At 36.7% G+C, this 17,287-nt stretch overlaps 1 protein-coding gene across 3 annotated transcripts in view; it reads left to right on the plus strand.

Moving 5' to 3' along the window:
- cbfa2t2 (CBFA2/RUNX1 partner transcriptional co-repressor 2) overlaps positions 1-17,287 on the plus strand; it is a 53,786-nt gene that overhangs the window by 31,399 nt on the left and 5,100 nt on the right. For 2 of the 3 annotated variants that reach the window (XM_056242546.1, XM_056242548.1), the window contains exons 2-9: positions 3,961-4,104; positions 5,207-5,448; positions 5,801-5,890; positions 9,972-10,153; positions 11,972-12,219; positions 13,046-13,131; positions 14,625-14,832; positions 16,778-16,846. In XM_056242546.1, coding sequence (XP_056098521.1) covers positions 3,961-4,104; positions 5,207-5,448; positions 5,801-5,890; positions 9,972-10,153; positions 11,972-12,219; positions 13,046-13,131; positions 14,625-14,832; positions 16,778-16,846 — 1,269 coding nt within the window. The remainder of the gene's footprint in view (positions 1-3,960; positions 4,105-5,206; positions 5,449-5,800; positions 5,891-9,971; positions 10,154-11,971; positions 12,220-13,045; positions 13,132-14,624; positions 14,833-16,777; positions 16,847-17,287) is intronic. The other variant, XM_056242547.1, reaches the window with a different exon arrangement.

Here is a 17,287-nt window from a genome sequence, read left to right on the forward strand (position 1 = left end):
GTTTTTGGGGGAGTAAACCTCTCTCAGATTGGTTATATTCTCAGAGTCGACACATGTTTTCACAACCAAATCAGCCCAATGTTTTTTCATGAGATGTTTAGGAGAAATCACTTATATATTCTAGGGCTGTCAAATGATTAATCACGATTAATCACATCCAAAATAAAAGTTTTTTTTACATAATATATGTGGGTGCACTGTGTATAATTATTTTGTATATATATAAATACACACACATGCATGTATATTTAAGAAAAAAATATTATTTATATATAAAATATTTATATTTATTTATAATATAAATTATATATAAATCTATATACAGTATATACATGAAAATATTTCTTAAATATATACAAGCATGTGTGTGTATTTATATATATAAAATAATTATACACAGTGCACCCACATATATTATGTAAAAAACTTTTATTTTGGATGTGATTAATCGTGATTAATCATTTGACAGCCCTAATATATTCATGTACATTTTCATGTCAGAAAGCGTATAAAGGACCATTTCTGTCTGTAAAGGTTCTTGAGTTGCATTGAAAAGTTATTAATGTTTCATTATAGATAGATAGATGGATGGATGGATGGATGGATGGATGGATGGATGGATGGATAGATGGATAGATAGATAGATAGATAGATAGATAGATAGATAGATAGATAGATAGATAGATAGATAGATAGATAGATAGATAGATAGATAGATAGATAGATAGATAGATAGATAGAAAGATAGAGTATGCCAGAGGGCTAAACAGTAAATGTTTATAATTTTTGATTGGTAAATGTACACACCATAATTTAATATAATAATAGTAAAAAACATATTTAAATTGATTTCCATTATGGTGTTTGTGACTTTAATGTCTCAATCTATTATCATCATGCGAGTCCATGTTCTCTGTGGTGAACCCATGATTAAATATATCAGCATGCAGTTGTTTGTTCCTCTCAGTTTATCACAGTGTATTAGAGGTTTCAGGACAGCGTGAGATGTGTCAGATGACCACAGTGACATCAGTGATATCTGTAATGAGCTTTTCCTCTTTATTTGAGCTTTATGAGTATGAGAACAGGTGGCAGTCAGAGGAAGCTGCTCATTTGCTGTTAGCAGATCAATATTGATCCGCACGGATATCTCCGAGCTAACAGACCCGTGTTCTCTTCCACACGGATCGCACCGCAGCTGTGTGTTTACTGCGGTGTGTGTGTGTGTGTGTGTGTGTGTGCTGGACTCAGGTGAAGGCAAGGATGTTTTCAATTCAGTGACTGATAAAGGTCTTTACACCTGAGACCGCAAAAAACACTCGTAGAATCAACAGTTAATTTTTTTATAAGCCTTCATTTTTTTTATTTCAGTTATGCATAATTATGCATAAATGCGTAAAATAAGCATAATATGCATAAACACTTAAATAAAACAGTAATGTTTTTGCATTTATGCAGTGTAACGCCAGTTTATACAAATATTTCTTTATTCAGTCAAATTTAATAATATGCACACACATTTGCTATTACAGATTATAACTGAAATAAACCAACCCAAAAAGCAGTCCTTTTCCACCTTGATGTGAAAATTAAGCCTCAGTAAATAAAATAATTTTTTTTTTTAATTTGACTAATTTGTATGTTAAGTTAAACATACTAGAGTTAAATAGCTTGACCTAAACCAACTAAATTGTGTTTACCCAACTAAACAACTTTATTTGGAATGAACTCAATTAAATTGTGTGTAAAAAAATGTCTTGAATTAAATTCAGGAAAGGTAATGAATTCATTTTTTAGTGCATTTACATCAAGGTGGAAAAGGACTTTCATCATATAAAAGAAAAACTTAAGTAATTTTACCTCGCTGGAGAAATGAGGTTATATCTACTGACAGTTAAACCTTGTTTTTTCAGGTTGGTTGAATTCAGTTATAATCAGTAATCTTAAAGAATTTATTTTTTAATTTCAACAAAACCAGTTATTGTGGATTTTACAACACGAAGAACATTTTCGAAGTTGAACTTTGCAATGTAAAATGATATGAATGGTTACAATATTTACAAAACAAATGTTTAAATTGAATTTGATCATTATAATATTACAACAAGCTTTATTGATAAACTCAAAATTTCCAAATATTGTCGGACTGATCAGTCAGTGTGGTCTGGTGATGATATATGGATCTGTAAGTTTCAAACTTAAAAAACGTGTTTAGCTTTACTAGTGAAACTCTCTCTCGTCTTTCACAAGTTAAGCTGCAGTTCTCCACAGGTGTGCTGATAATCTCTGCTAACAGACGGGTTGTGTATATCCTACGGTGTGGCTCAAACCCAAATGGCTGGGCTTCCAGTTTCTCCCATGTTCCCTCTTCCTGACTCCTAGGGAGGAGACAGGTGTACATGGAAGGGGAAAATGTGGCGCATGATTTTTCAGTCAGGCATTAAGAGGGGCAGCCTGAAGGACCCGGAGCGGGGCTCAGGTGCGCTCGCTAACCACAAGATTTGTCTGCGTGTCCGTGCGTGTGTGTGCAAAAGTGTGTCGCACCTGTGACTTTCGGTTAGTGTGGCAAGATGAGGATTTGTTTGAGTCTCACAGTCACGAGAAAAGCTCATTTAAAAGAGTGCAATGAATGAAACAAGCTTAAACTACAGAACACAAATGTAATTGTCCTTCAACAGTTTATTTTCTTAATGCAAAATATAATTCAGTAATTCTTTTTTTTTTGTTGTATATGAGATTCATTGCAGTAAATGCAATGAGCTTAAACTGCAGAATACAATGCAAAATATATATATTTTTTCCCCATTTCCATGCAGAAATGTTTGTTTTATTTCCATATTTTTTAGTTGTTTAATTTAATTGAATGCACTACACAACTGAAACAAATAGAGTTATGTATATATTTTACACTAGTATAAACACATGATGCAATCAACATAATAGCATAGACACAACATTTGAAAGGATTTCAGTATAATTGGGCTCAACTCTTCTGCTATGTGTCGGACTCGTTCAGCATGTCGCGACCGCAATGAAACGTACGAATGAAGCGCTATAACAATCCCATTAAAAACCGCCTTGCTTTTCATTGTTAAGTGGAGAGGCCCATTTAAAAACTATACGGCGTAATCCCTCACGGAGAAACGCATTCACTGCATTAGTTTCCCATGAATAAACATTAAACAAAACACGCTTTTCACCCAGAGAAGCCCCGTCTATGAAAAGTCGTCTGGTAAGAAGCGTTTCATGACCTTTGACAACTCGATCTGTGTGGGTCTATTAGCCGCCTTTGTAAAAGCGTTTTCAGCGGTCTGATATACTCGAAATGAGGCCGATAGCTTCTCTCACGGCTCTTTCAGAACAACAGCACCTCTGATCTACGACTTTTGGGCCTGGTGGTCCATTGAAAAGCAGAAAGTATGCGTTTAGCTCTTGACGGCTTTTGTGAAGCCTAGTTAGCAAGCGTGAAATGGCCCGATTCTCCATTCAATGATCAGCCTTTCTTTCCCGAGGACAAAACCTGGTTCATTTGCACTTCAGCTGTCGGGACTCCACGGTTCTTAAACAAGGGCAGAAAACATCTGGTGTGCACCAGAAAGGAGATGATGGGTTTAGGAAGGGTGTGAGGGTTACGATTAGAAATCTATGCCACTTTTCGAGGTTTGGGCTCAATTGGATTGTCGAGGTCTCTTTAAACATGAATTGCATATCAATGCATGAGACACATTGTCTGCATTTGTGTGCTTGGGAATATCCAAATTCATTCGTTTGCATTTGTGCGTCTGTTAATGGTTGTATAAACGATGCACAACGAAATGCGAGTTCTTTTATGTCTGGCCGAATGAGATCCGAGATGTTATTGGGTTTGAATGGAAATCTTGACAGAAACCTTCATGATTACAAAGAAAATAAGTGCTGTGTCAATCTCTCCAGCTCATTGTCTCTGGCTCTGGTTTTCAGACAGTGCAGAGAAGAACGTTCCTGCCATGCCCGGATCCCCAGTGGATGGAAAGACTCATTCTAGACCAACCGTCTCCGTCATGCCTCCTCTTCCCTCCATCAATCCCAGCGGACCTCGTCCGGCAGCGTTCTCCACCACAGCACGTGAGACTCACTCAAACCTGCATGCTCTCATTGCCACTAGTGTGTCCCATATCATGACATACTACCAATTTCACAGTATTTACATTTTTTGCATGCATGAAATTCCCCAAAAACGTATTGCACGTCAAAATTTGCAGTATGCAGTGTGCACTTCCATTTCCAGAGTGATGAATAAACCAGAAGTGATTACAGCCCAAGTCATGTGACAGCAATGTGGCATACTAGTTGTTTGAGATTTCCATTGTGGAATCATGCATTTTTTTTTTTTTTTTTGTAGGTATACTGTATATAGTGTATACTGAGAAGAAGTATTCACTCCTAATGATAAAGGAGATTCGATTTTTGGCGAGTCTACTCAGTTATTAAATGTATATTAAACTATAAAACAATTGCAATTTCAATGCAATTTAGTTAATACTTACACAAACAGCATGTGACCTTTGTGTATGTGTCAATACTCGAAACATTCCCTGTCACTAGCGAAGTACATACTTTGAGTGCATAGCAGATCATTTACATTTAATTATTTAGCATACTTTTTTATACAAAACAACTTAAAAACAGGGAAAAGCAATTTACCCTACAGGAGCAACTAACAGCAGGGGGAAAAAAGAGCTTTATTTATGATTATTGAGTTAACCAGTAAAACTGTGGCTTGACATATTGCAACTATAAACAACAATTCACAAATTCTTTTGAGCTTGTAGAAAATTTTATGTAGTGGAAAAACAGGGTATTAAATATTAAAAATGTTTGTTAAATTGAAATAAAGCTAAAATAAAATAGAATTATGACATGGAAAAATGTAACGTTAATCTTGAACTAAAAATCAGAAATTGAATGAAAAGTTTAAATTGAAGCACTAAAATTACTAACTGGAAATAAATAAATACTAAAACTGGAAGAAGAAAAAAATGAATAAACCTTAAACTAAAATTAAAACTGAAAACTGATGATAATAATAACTAAATAAAACTAATAATAAAAATAAATAATTATACAAATAGCTATAAATATAATACTAAAATAGTGTGTTTTCAGGTCATTCCTAACATTGCTATGATTATCACAAGTCTAATAACCACATTCTCTGTTTATGCAGTGACCAATGGGATCAACCATTCCCCCCCGATGCTCAACGCCGTTCCTTCTCCGCCTCAGCGCTACAGCAACGGGCCTTCGTCATCATCTTCCTCTTCACTGGCCAATCAGCAGCTTCCGGCGACCTGTGGCGCGCGCCAGCTGAGCAAACTGAAGCGCTTCCTCACCACTCTACAGCAGTTCGGCAACGACATCTCGCCCGAGATCGGGGAGAGCGTCCGAAACCTGGTGCTCGCTTTAGTGGTACGTCTATTACATGCATAATACAGGTGAAACTCGAAAAATTAGAACATCGTGCAAAAAGTATTTCAGTAATTCAAATTAAAAGGTGAAACTAATATATTTAGTCTATATACATATGCATGATTATACTTTTCAGAGGGCCGACATTTCTGTATTTAAAATCCTTTTTTTATTGATTTCATGTAATATTCTAATTTTCTGAGATTTTGAATTTGGGGTTTACATAGGCTGTAAGCCATAATCATCAAAATTATAACTTTTGCACGATATTCTAATTTTTCGAGTTTCACCTGTATACGGTTCGGTCGAATGCGAAACGGGTTTACTAGCGATGTCTTTTTTTTCCCCATAGAATTCCACCGTCACCATTGAAGAGTTTCACTCCAGACTGCAAGAAGCCACAAACTTCCCCTTAAGGCCCTTCGTCATACCATTCTTAAAGGTAAATGGCCAATAAAGGAATAAATTGTCATTTACTCGCCCTTGTGTCGTATCCCAGCCTCCCATTAAGTTATGAAAACATTATTCGGAATGTTCAAAATGTTCGGAACGTTCGGAACTTGTTTCAAAAACCACTTTTATTATTCTGCAAACATGGGAATGTTACTTTTGAATCTTCTCTGGACATTCCGAAACAAGTTTTACATTTAAATAGATGTTAGACGAGCGTTCAACTAAAATGTTTTAAATGTTTTAAAGTCCCAGAAAACAAACGTTCTGTTAACGTTACCGGAAGAACTTTGAGAGAACCTTATTAGGGAATATTAGGCAAAGCTTCTAGGTTGCACGTCACACGCAGGCTCACTATTGGCCGACGCTGGTCATGTGTGTGTGATGCGTGTGACGTGCAACCTAGAAGCTTTGCGTGAAAATCTCGAGGCCCACAGAGAAGGAAATGAATAGTTGAATAAAGTCGTTATTTTTGTTTGTTTTTTGCGCACAGAAAGTATTCTCGTCGCTTGATAAACTTAAGATTGAGCCGCTGTCGTCACTCGGACTATTTTAACGATGTCTTTCATAACTTTTGGGCCGGCCAGTTTCGATCCCTGAGAAGCCTATGGAGGAGTGATCCAGCTCTCAGATTTAATCAAAAAATATCTTAATTTGTGTCCCGAAGATAAACGAAAGTCTTACAGTGTTGAACAACATGAGGGAGAGTAATTACTGACAGAGTTTTCATTTTTGGGTGAACTATCCCTTTAAATAGATGTTAGACGAGCGTTCAACTAAAATGTTTCAGAAAAACACATTCCATGAACGATGTCTAATATTTTTATGTTTTAAATGTTTTAAAGACCTGATAACGTCCCAGAAAACGAACGTTCTATTAACGTTACCGGAAGAACTTTAGGAGAACCTTATTAGGGAATATTAGGCATAGTTCAGACTGAGAGCGTTCCCTAAAAAAGACATTAAAACACCATAAAAGCCAATAAAACACTCCATATGACAGCAGTGTTGGAGATATTAGTGAATAAAACACGTGAAGCTGCTTGAATTCAATGATTTTAAAGTGCCATGCATGAGAGGGATGCTGAACAGAGAAAGTGGAAGGTATCTAATATTTCCTTTGGTGATTTATGGAGCCAACGGAGACTTCCGAGAATTCCAGGCGGTCGGAAGTGTGAAACACGACTATAAACCGTTGCAGGTTGTTTTTACAGGGCCCGCGTAACATATGGAGCTCGGCAGCGGTTAACACAGTTGTCCGGGAATATTTGCTGGCGCAAAACAAGAGAACGTGAATGACAGGCAGCATATGTGAGAGGAGGGCAAAGTTAATCATGAACAGAGATGTTTGTCGTTCTCATAATAAAAACTAGAGATTCTTGTTCTCTTTTAGAAAACATTTGAAAGCATTCCAGACCCTTTTCTTTAGGTATCATGTTTAATATACTCCATGAACACGGAATTGTTGTGATTATCACCAGTACTAAATTATTTTGTGATTGTGTTGGCATCATCAGTAAATATAACCAATATAACTAAAATCAGAATCATTTATATAATTTAATTAGGGCTGTCAGTTAAACGCGTTATTAACGGCGTCAATTTTTTATCGCGCGATTAGCGGTCTTTTTGGCCTAGCAAACTTTGTAGTTTTTTTCACATGCTTTTGCAACAGACGCGGCGCGGCGCTATGAAACCCATTCATTTCAATGGCTTGCGCCGTGCGAGGACGTTTTGTTGCTTCGTCGACCAAAGCGCAAGCGGATCTAGCTAGACTGGAAACAAAGCAACAGGTACGACGCCGCACACACTTGTTTGGGCTTGCAAGCCGGCCAAATAGTAGGTTATCGTTACGTTTTGAGTGGATGACGAGCGCGAGACGCCGAAATGGATGCCAATAAGATTCTGAATGGAAAGTTTACTTTTAAAAAGTTGTCAAATGGTTCCATTGACAGACCAAAGTGATCTGTGTGTTTTGTCGTTGTGAACTGAGCTATCATCATCGCAGCACGTCCAGTCTGAAATACCACTTGATGATGGCCAAGCACACACACACACACACACACACACACAGCTGATGCGAATGCTCCGCCCCCTCGTCAATATCAGGACCGCTCAGTATTTCTTTCACCCGTTTGTTGATGGACAGTGTTACATTGTGTGAGAGATTATTTGCTCCAAGTGAGAATGTTAGTGTGAAATTGAACACAGTATATGCCAATGTTGTTTTCAATAAAAAACATTTGCACAAAGCGAGCCAATCCACTTTTCCATGTTGATAAGAGCATTAAAATGAGAAAAAATAATGGGACAAAAAGAAATCAAGAGACATTTAGAATAGATAAAAATGTGCGATTAATCGCGAGTTAACTACGACATTAATGCGATTAAATAATTGAATCGTTTGACAGCACTAAATTTAATACAAAGCACAGTGATACCAGCCGCATTTATCCATGTTTTATTTAATGAAAGCGCATAAAATGCTGTGTGTGAATCATTTTTGTTGAACTGGATTATTGAAATGATCAAGCAAAAATGATCAGATTTGTTTCAAATGAATTAGACTTCCCAAAACTAAAATTAGTGTTAATTAGTGTTAGGGCCGTGACGCACCAAGTCGATCGTGAGCGTCTGTCGGACTGTTTTTTCCTTTGTGTTTCACACGTCAGCTCTAGTCGGGCAGCATCTTTGACAGTATTTATGTATAAGAGGATCAAAAGGGGGCCTAACACAGAGCCCTGAGGAACTCCATAGTTAATAATTGTTTACTCAGAGAGAATCCCATCAATTTCGACCCTCTGAACTATCCCAGAGATGTGTAAATTACAATATCAGACTTATTATGAATTAGAGTATTAGAAAAAAGAAAAAAATAGACTGTTAGTTTATCAAACGAGTCCGTGCACAAGAATAAAAGTTACAATTTTACGTCATCTTAGTAAATTCACAACACACATTCATACTAGATTACTGTTTTTAGTGTTTGTGAAGTAATTACTTATTCAAAATAAGTACCTACATTTCAGAAACTGCCTTGGTTTCCCTTTTTGAATGACGAATATAGACTATTGATGCCTGCTGATAGTCGTTTAACTAGCACACATATGCTAGTTGACAGTCGCCTGTAGTCTTTGCGGCGTCAGCTTTCGTCACCGCTAGTTGTGTCCTGGTCTTTACTGAGAGAGAGAGATGATGTGTAAATTAATTAATGCTTTTGAAAGGGTTTTCTTGAGAGAGTATTTTCCCCTTGTGTTTGCCAGATGGTTCTGATATTCTTCATATGTTCACATTAGTAATCAATCTCACATGGTCATCATATAAGAAACGGAGCGCTGGGTCTGTTTTGTTTCATCTGGGCGATTGTTTCTCATCCTCCTGTGGCTGAAGTGTTTTCATCCGAAAGATTTATGGACTATTTTGACGAGATGTTGGTGAAAATTGCAGTCTGGAGCTTTAATAGCGAGCAGAACATGCAGTGACGCTGAGCAGACGCCTCGGGCTCAGGAGTTTTCATGCACATCGCGGCTCCTCTGAGTCTGTCCAGGAAGAAATCTTTTTGACCTTTATCTCCACTCTTATCTGGAAAAATGCAAAAAATGTGGTGCTAATTGATTAGTTTAGACCACTTAAGAAAATGCTTCCAAAGTGGGTTCCCAGCAAGCAATAGCTGTCATTTCACCGTCTCGGTTAACTATAGACCCGATGTAGTCCGGCTATGAGTAGCCAAAATAATCTCGAATTTGGTTGCATGTCGTTTTTGCCAAAATAACTTGTGAGATGAATGATATTCAAAGTCAACAGTGATTACAAGGGGTTTGGTTTCATTTCTTTGACATGTTCATATTTTAGATGACTAGTCTGTTCTTGGGCGATGGTTAGATGTTTATTAAGTTTTCACTGAATGTTCAAATTTTGCCTTGTTTTAGCCTAGACGTCTGGGCTGTGTTTGGACGGCTATTAGACGTATTAGATTGCTTGCTGGGTTTGATTGCGTGCAACTTTCCATTCAGTTGATGCTTGTTATGCAGCCAGATTTACCGCAATCTGAACGCAGTGTGTTCTTCACGCAGGCCAACCTGCCTTTACTGCAGAGAGAGCTTCTTCACTGCGCTCGGGCTGCCAAACAGACTCCAGCACAGTATCTGTCCCAACACGAACACCTCCTGCTCAGCACCAGCGCCCCGTCTCCAGCCGACTCCTCTGAACTCCTGCTGGACCCCAACGACAGCAGCAAACGACACAGTCCCAACCGGTATGAGCGCACGCAAACATGCTCTGAGAAATAAGACTTAAAAATAAAGAGTCATGGCAGAACTACATTAGTAGTTATTCGGGGTGTAACGATGCCCTCATGTCCCGATTCGAGACACATCACGATACTGAACTCACGATAACATATTATTGCGATACTCCAAGACATATGATAAAAGGTTAACAAAAAATGTACTTTTGATTCACATGCTAAATTTGGTATTACATTGTGTGTGTAAAAAAAAAAAAAAAAATTCATGAACAAATTTTTTTTCTTTTCTGATATATATATATATATAAACTTTCTTTTTCCTTTAAATCCTCCCTTGTCTGGCTTATGCTACTCTGAGCAGTGCCTGAACTTTGTATTTTCAGCACTTCTTGCATTGTTTTTGCCTATTCACGATGACTCGCTTGTTTTAGTCCTCAGTTGTAAGTCGCTTTGGATAAAGCGTCTGCTAAATGACTAAATGTAAATGTAAAATGTAAATGTGTGTAAATGAATAGTTTTGGATTTGGTGCTGAAACCCAAAGCACAGGACAATAGAGACACCACAATAACAAATATTCATGATTCTGAAGCTGAAAATACAGAGTTATTTCAGACGAACATGCTTGCACTCTTTCACTGACTAAATATATGTAAAATAATGTTTGCCACTGTTTACTGGTAACATCAGACATCTGGCATTATCAGGACCCACAAATATTCCCTCATTATACATAATATTCAACATTATATATAGTAGTTTAAAGTAGTACTGACACTAAAACTCTGTAAACTTGATTTTTTTCCTCACACAGAAATATTATTTTGGGTGAACAATACATATTGTCACTATCCACGATAAAAATTATTGCATTTTTGTATTGTGATATATTGTGACACGATATATTGTTAGACCCATAGTTGTTATGGGACCAGATACTACTATATTTTAATACAGTAAATGTTTATTCACATGCCATGATGTTTACATAGTACTGCAAGGTATCTCAAAAATACCATGATATTACTGTGACAAGATTTCCATGGTGCATAAGAAAATGTGGAATTACTGTATTAAGTCCAAAAATAAATAAATAAAAACCCTGGTATTTCCATTGTACAATGTCCAAAAAAACATGGTATGACCAAAACAAATTTGGTGTAGAAAAAATTCTTTGCTCAGAAATTGCTAGTAAATTTCACAATTAATGGCAATGCATTTTAAGTAAAAGGACTGAAATAGTATTTTCTTGAAAAACTTAGTCTTTGCTTTATTTACAACTTTGAAAAATCATTTAAGTTATGGTATAAGATAACATTATAGTTTAATATATGTGGTTATTCACATGCTATGATGGAAGGTACCTCAAAACATACCATGATATTAGTGACAAAAAATATGATCCAAAAAAACGTGGTATTTCCATGGTACTATGACAAAAAAAAAAAAAACATTTTAATGCCATTCATAAGAAAATGTGAACATTTCCATGGTACAATATCCAAAAAACATGGTATGACCTAATTTTTCTTTCGAAGTATGTTTTTTCAAGAAAATATTATTTCAGTCATTCAACTTCAAAATTTTACTTTTAATTCAATGTGTTACTTGCCGTTTCTTTGTAATTATTAATGAATTTTAATAGCAATTTCTGAGTATTTATCATCGTGCTTTGCAATTTAACATGATGAAACTGATGAAATATTCATATACCATGGTATTTACTGCAAGGTACTTCAACAAAACACCCTGGTATTGTCATTGTACAGGTCCAAAAACCATAGTGCTCTTCTAAGTGTTCTTACTTATGATGTTATTATGTTCTCCAGAAGTAAAGAGAATGGTTTTCACGATCGGCCTCCCGCTTCCCTGGAACCTCCTGCCAAACGGATCTGCACCATTAGCCCCGCCCCCAGACATAGCCCCGCCCACCCGCTCCATCTCCCCGCCCAGATCCACCCGACTCCGCCCCCTCTGCAACACTACGCGCTGGATGACATCAGCACACCTCAGCTGTACCGAGAGCCTCACCGAATCCTGGAGCTGAGGGAGCTGAAGGACAGGCCACGACTGCCAGGTACTTGCTCATCCTTCCCTCGGCTCATTTTGACCCGGAAATCATTTTTGAAGAAGTGTGTGTTATCGGAGGACCCCAGGACTTTTGTCGCACTTGAACCACAAATACACACACACAAAAAATGTAATGGATTCGAGGAGTTTTGTGGTTGAAATTTTAAAAAGTAACAAATCCTTCCCTCACGGGTCAATTTGACCCCCATTGGAACGAATGGAATGCGAGGGATGCTTCAGTACACATAGAAAAATGCTCAAAATTCTAACTAAATCTTTACCAAAAAATTATTTTATAATATCTACATGTGTATCTGAATGCATACTGAATGAACTGACTTTAGGACCCAGCGGAACAGCTCATTTGCTCCATATAGAGCTATAAGGCAATCTAGAGTCATGAAAGATCATGTTTTATTATTTTTATTCCATAAAAGGTCGGCATAGACACCCAATGTAAGATATTTTGAGCTGAATTAAAAGGTTTATGCATGAAATTGTGCGTTATTTTGAATTCAAGTTGAAAGAATGTGAGGAATGTGCTTAAATTACTATTTATTTATTATTTATTGATCAAATCTTGTAATTTAAAGGTAAATAAAATAACAAATAACAGAAAATCTCCAAAAAAATTGTATTTAAAAAATTGAAATATGTTGTCAAAATGAAATAAAATAAGCTTTCTGGACAAAAAAAAAAAAAAGAAGTAGTATAATTTTAGGGCTTCGGGTCATTTTGACCCGCGAGGGAAGGATGTGTTACTAAACGCGAGGGAAAGATGAGGGTTTTAAACTACTAGTGAATCTCTGACGTGTTTTGGTGGTCATCTCCAGGCAGTAACGGAGGCTACCGCGAGGAACCTGTCGACCACAGACTGACGGAGAGAGAGTGGGCTGAGGAATGGAGACATCTGGATCATGTGAGATTGCATTTATTCATAATTCTTACAAACAAAAGTACTGCGCCGACACCATGGTAAAGTAGTGGTATTAGAGGGTAAATCTCACAAAACCTGTCAAAAATGGGTCAGCTTTGTATTTCACTTGAAAATCAAGAATAAAATAAGAAATTGCTGTTATTTTATTATCATCTATACTCTATTATGGTATTTATTCAGATTTATATATACTATTTGTTCAGATTTAGTTTAAGCTTTAGTAATTTTGTAATGTGATTTTGTTAGTTTTTGTTTTAATAATTCTATTTAGCTGTAATTTATTTATATTTTAGTTTTAGTTATTAAATGTATTTCATGTTTCAGCTTCAATCAATGAAAACTAGTAATTTTAGTTAGTAATAACACTGTTTTCCTTTAAGAAAATAAGCGTATTTTACTGTTTTTGCATTGAAAAATAATTTCAAAATTAAGAACATTCTCCAATGAAACTCATTATTGTAATGCTATCTCATTCTCAATACTTTAATGCAAAAATGTATATAGTTTAAACTTAAGTATTTATACATCATTATAGTATTTGTTGTAATGACTTTAAATATATGATAATTTAACAAGTAATTTTTTACAGTACTGATAATTTAATCAGAATCATGAGAATGAAAATTAGAAACAAACTCAAAAACAAAACATGCAATAATTGCAGTCTTAAATGTGTTAAATCTTTATAGTCCATGGCTTCATTTGTGAGATTCACCCAGTAATACCATGGTAAAATAAAATAATAATCATTATTTAATATTTATATACACTACCGTTCAAAAGTTTGGGGTCAGTGAGAATTTTATTTTTTATTTTTTGGAGGAAAGAAATCAATACTTAATTTGATCGAAAGTCACAGTAAAGACATTTATAATGTTACAAAATATTCTATTTCAAACAAATGCTGTTCTTTTGAACTTCCTATTCATCAAAGAATCCTAAAAAAACAAAAAAACTGTACAACTGACAGACCAACAACTGTTTCAACATTGATAATAATAATAAATGTTTCTTGAGCATCAAATCCTCATATTATACTGATTTGTGAAGGATCATTTGACACTGAAGACACTGACACTGGTGATGCTGAAAATTCAGCTTTGATCACAGGAATAAATTACACTTTACTATATATTCACACAGAAAACAGCTGATTTACACTGGAATAATATTTAATACTATAACTGCTTTTTGTTGTATTTTTAATCAAATAAGCGCAGCCATGGTTAGCAGAAGAGAATTCTTTTAAAAGTATTTAAAATCGTACCGACCCCAAACTTTTGAATGGTAGTGTATATATATACAGTAGTGAACATTTGAAGTGGATCAAAACCTTTTATCAAAGTTATACATGAATTTTGTCTTGTTTGTGGACAGCTTTGATTAACTTTTTTGATCCACTTCAAATGTTGACTCCTATATATATATATATATACCTCATGTACTAAATGTCTCTGTCATCTGTGTGGTTGTAGGTGCTGAATTGCATTGTGGACATGGTGGAGAAAACTCGTCGTTCGGTGAGCGTTCTGCGGCGCTGTCAGGAGTCGGACCGCGAGGAACTCAATTACTGGAGGAGACGCTCAAACCCACACGACGACGTACGCAAGAACGGGACGACATCAGGGAACGCCCCCTTCACCAAAACACACAGTCCTCTGTCGGCAGAGGGAGTCAACGCAGGTGAGTCGTTTAGTGTTCAGAATCATTTAGAGCGCCAACTGTTTGAACTTTCGCTGACCTTTCAAAGCACAGCCAGACTTTCAGAGACGCATTTAAATTTAAAGGGATAGTTCACTTTGAAATTAATTTTTGATATGTTTTAGCTTACCTCAAGGGCATCCAAGATGTAGGTGTCTTTGTTTCCGCAGTAGTTTCAATTGTGATATTTTTAGGTCAAACCGTTCTTGTCTGTCAGTCATATAATGCAGGTCTATGGTCACCACCTCAAAGAGCATGCACAGAGAAGTCCAAATTAAACATGATTTAATGACTCGTAAATGTAAGTACACATTGATGGCCTAAGACACGAAACGAGCGGTTTGTGTGAGAAAACCAACAGTATTTATATCGTTTTTACCTCTTGTAACGCACAGACCGAAGCGCCGGCGCCCTCAGATCACTTGGACGTGGCTGTGGTTACAAGAGGTAAAAACGATATAAATACTGTTGGTTTTCTCACACAAACCGCTCGTTTCGTGTCTTAGGCCATCAATGTGTACTTACATTTACGAGTCATTAAATCATGTTTAATTTGGACTTCTCTGTGCATGCTCTTTGAGGTGGTGACCATAGACCTGCATTATATGACTGACAGACAAGAACGGTTTGACCTAAAAATATCAAAATTGAAACTACTGCGGAAACAAAGACACCTACATCTTGGATGCCCTTGAGGTAAGCTAAAACATATCAAAAATTAATTTCAAAGTGAACTATCCCTTTAAGGTAATTTCATAGAGTTTGAGGAAATTTTTAAAGCTTTTTTTCAGAATTAAAATTTCCTGATAATTTACTCACCCCCATGTCATCCAATATGTTCATGTTTTTCTTTCTTCAGTGGAAAAGAAATTAAGTTTTTTTTAAGGAAAACATTCCAGGATGTTTCTCCATATAGTGACTTCAATGGGGTCCAACGGGTCGAAGGTCCAGATGTGAGTTTCAGTGCAGCTTCAAAGTCTCGACACGATCCAGCCGAGGAATAAGAGTCTGATCTAGACAAACCAGCCGACATTTATAACAAAATACACATTTATATACTTTTAAACCACAAATGCTGTGATGCGACACACATAATCACGTTGAAAGGTCAAGCGTGACGTAGGCGGAAGTACCGATCCAGTGATCACAAATATTTAAACATCCAGGATACGCACACGAAAGGACCATTTTAAACAATAAACTAACACAAAGACATAAAAAGATGTGTCATTCAACATAACTTTTGAATGGTCCTCCTCCTCCACACTTGTGAACACTGGGTCGGTTCTTCCGCCTACGTCACGCTTTTGCTTTTGCATTTGTGGTTTAAAGTATAGAAATGTGTATTTTGTTATAAAATGTCCGCTGGTTTGTCTAGATCAGACTCTTATTCCTCGGCTGGATCGTGTCGAGACTTTGAAGCTGCACTGAAACTCACATCTGGACCTTTGACCCATTGGACCCCATTGAAGTCACTATATGGAGAAACACCTGGAAGGTTTTCCTTAAAAAACCTTCATTTCTTTTCCACTGAAGAAAGAAAGACATGAACATCTTGGATGACACTGGGGTGAAAATGTTTTAATTCTGATAAATCCTTTAAATCAACTTCCCCCTAGTGGAGATGTTGGTAAACTACAGTAATAAGTTACTCATCCTCTCCTAACAGACAAAGCCACGCGCGCGTGTGTGCATGCGCACGTCTCTATACGAGTGTATTCTGTGTGTGTGTGAGCCTGCTGATCGAGCAGGTGTTGTGTATTCGAGTCCAATCTGAGGGAATGTCGTCTGAAACGCTGCGCTCCTCAACGCCATCTGTGACCAAACGCTGCCCAAGAATCCCGAAGCGTCCGTCCTCTCACATGCTTCCATATCCGCCACTCCTACACGCTTCTGATGGTAATATATTTGTTTTTCTCTCCTGCAGACTCTCAGAGGGATCTTCCCCTGCGCGCCGGCTCTGGCTTCGTGCCTGATGAGATATGGAGGAAAGCCGGTAAGGGCGGAAACCCAGATGCACCCTGGGAAACCTGTTTTCTCCCCTACCACCTGTCTTGTTTTTCAGTACTCACTTTCAGAAACGAAACAAGCTCTTTGTTCAATATTTATATTGTTTTATTACAAGAAAACGCAATGAAACAATGCAAATATGAGATTGCAGAATTCATAATTTATCTCAATTCGGTTCTTAACTGATAGTGTCAGTGCCGTCAAATCAATTATATTACTGAATATTTAGTCAAGTCACCTTTATTTATTTAGCGCTTTTTACAGTACAGAGTGTTTCAAAGCAGCTTTACAGAGATAACAGGAAAATAATGCAACAAAGTTTGTTTCCAGAAGAAAATAGCGTCACAGTCCAGCTTAAATAAGTTCAGCGATGGTTCATTTTTGTTGTAAAAAAGTTATCAATTTAGTTAAAATATATATATATATT

Source organism: Rhinichthys klamathensis, unplaced genomic scaffold (genome assembly GCF_029890125.1).
Source record: "Rhinichthys klamathensis goyatoka isolate OS25496 unplaced genomic scaffold, OSU_Roscu_1.1 h1tg000730l_1, whole genome shotgun sequence".
Lineage (NCBI taxonomy): Eukaryota > Metazoa > Chordata > Actinopteri > Cypriniformes > Leuciscidae > Rhinichthys > Rhinichthys klamathensis.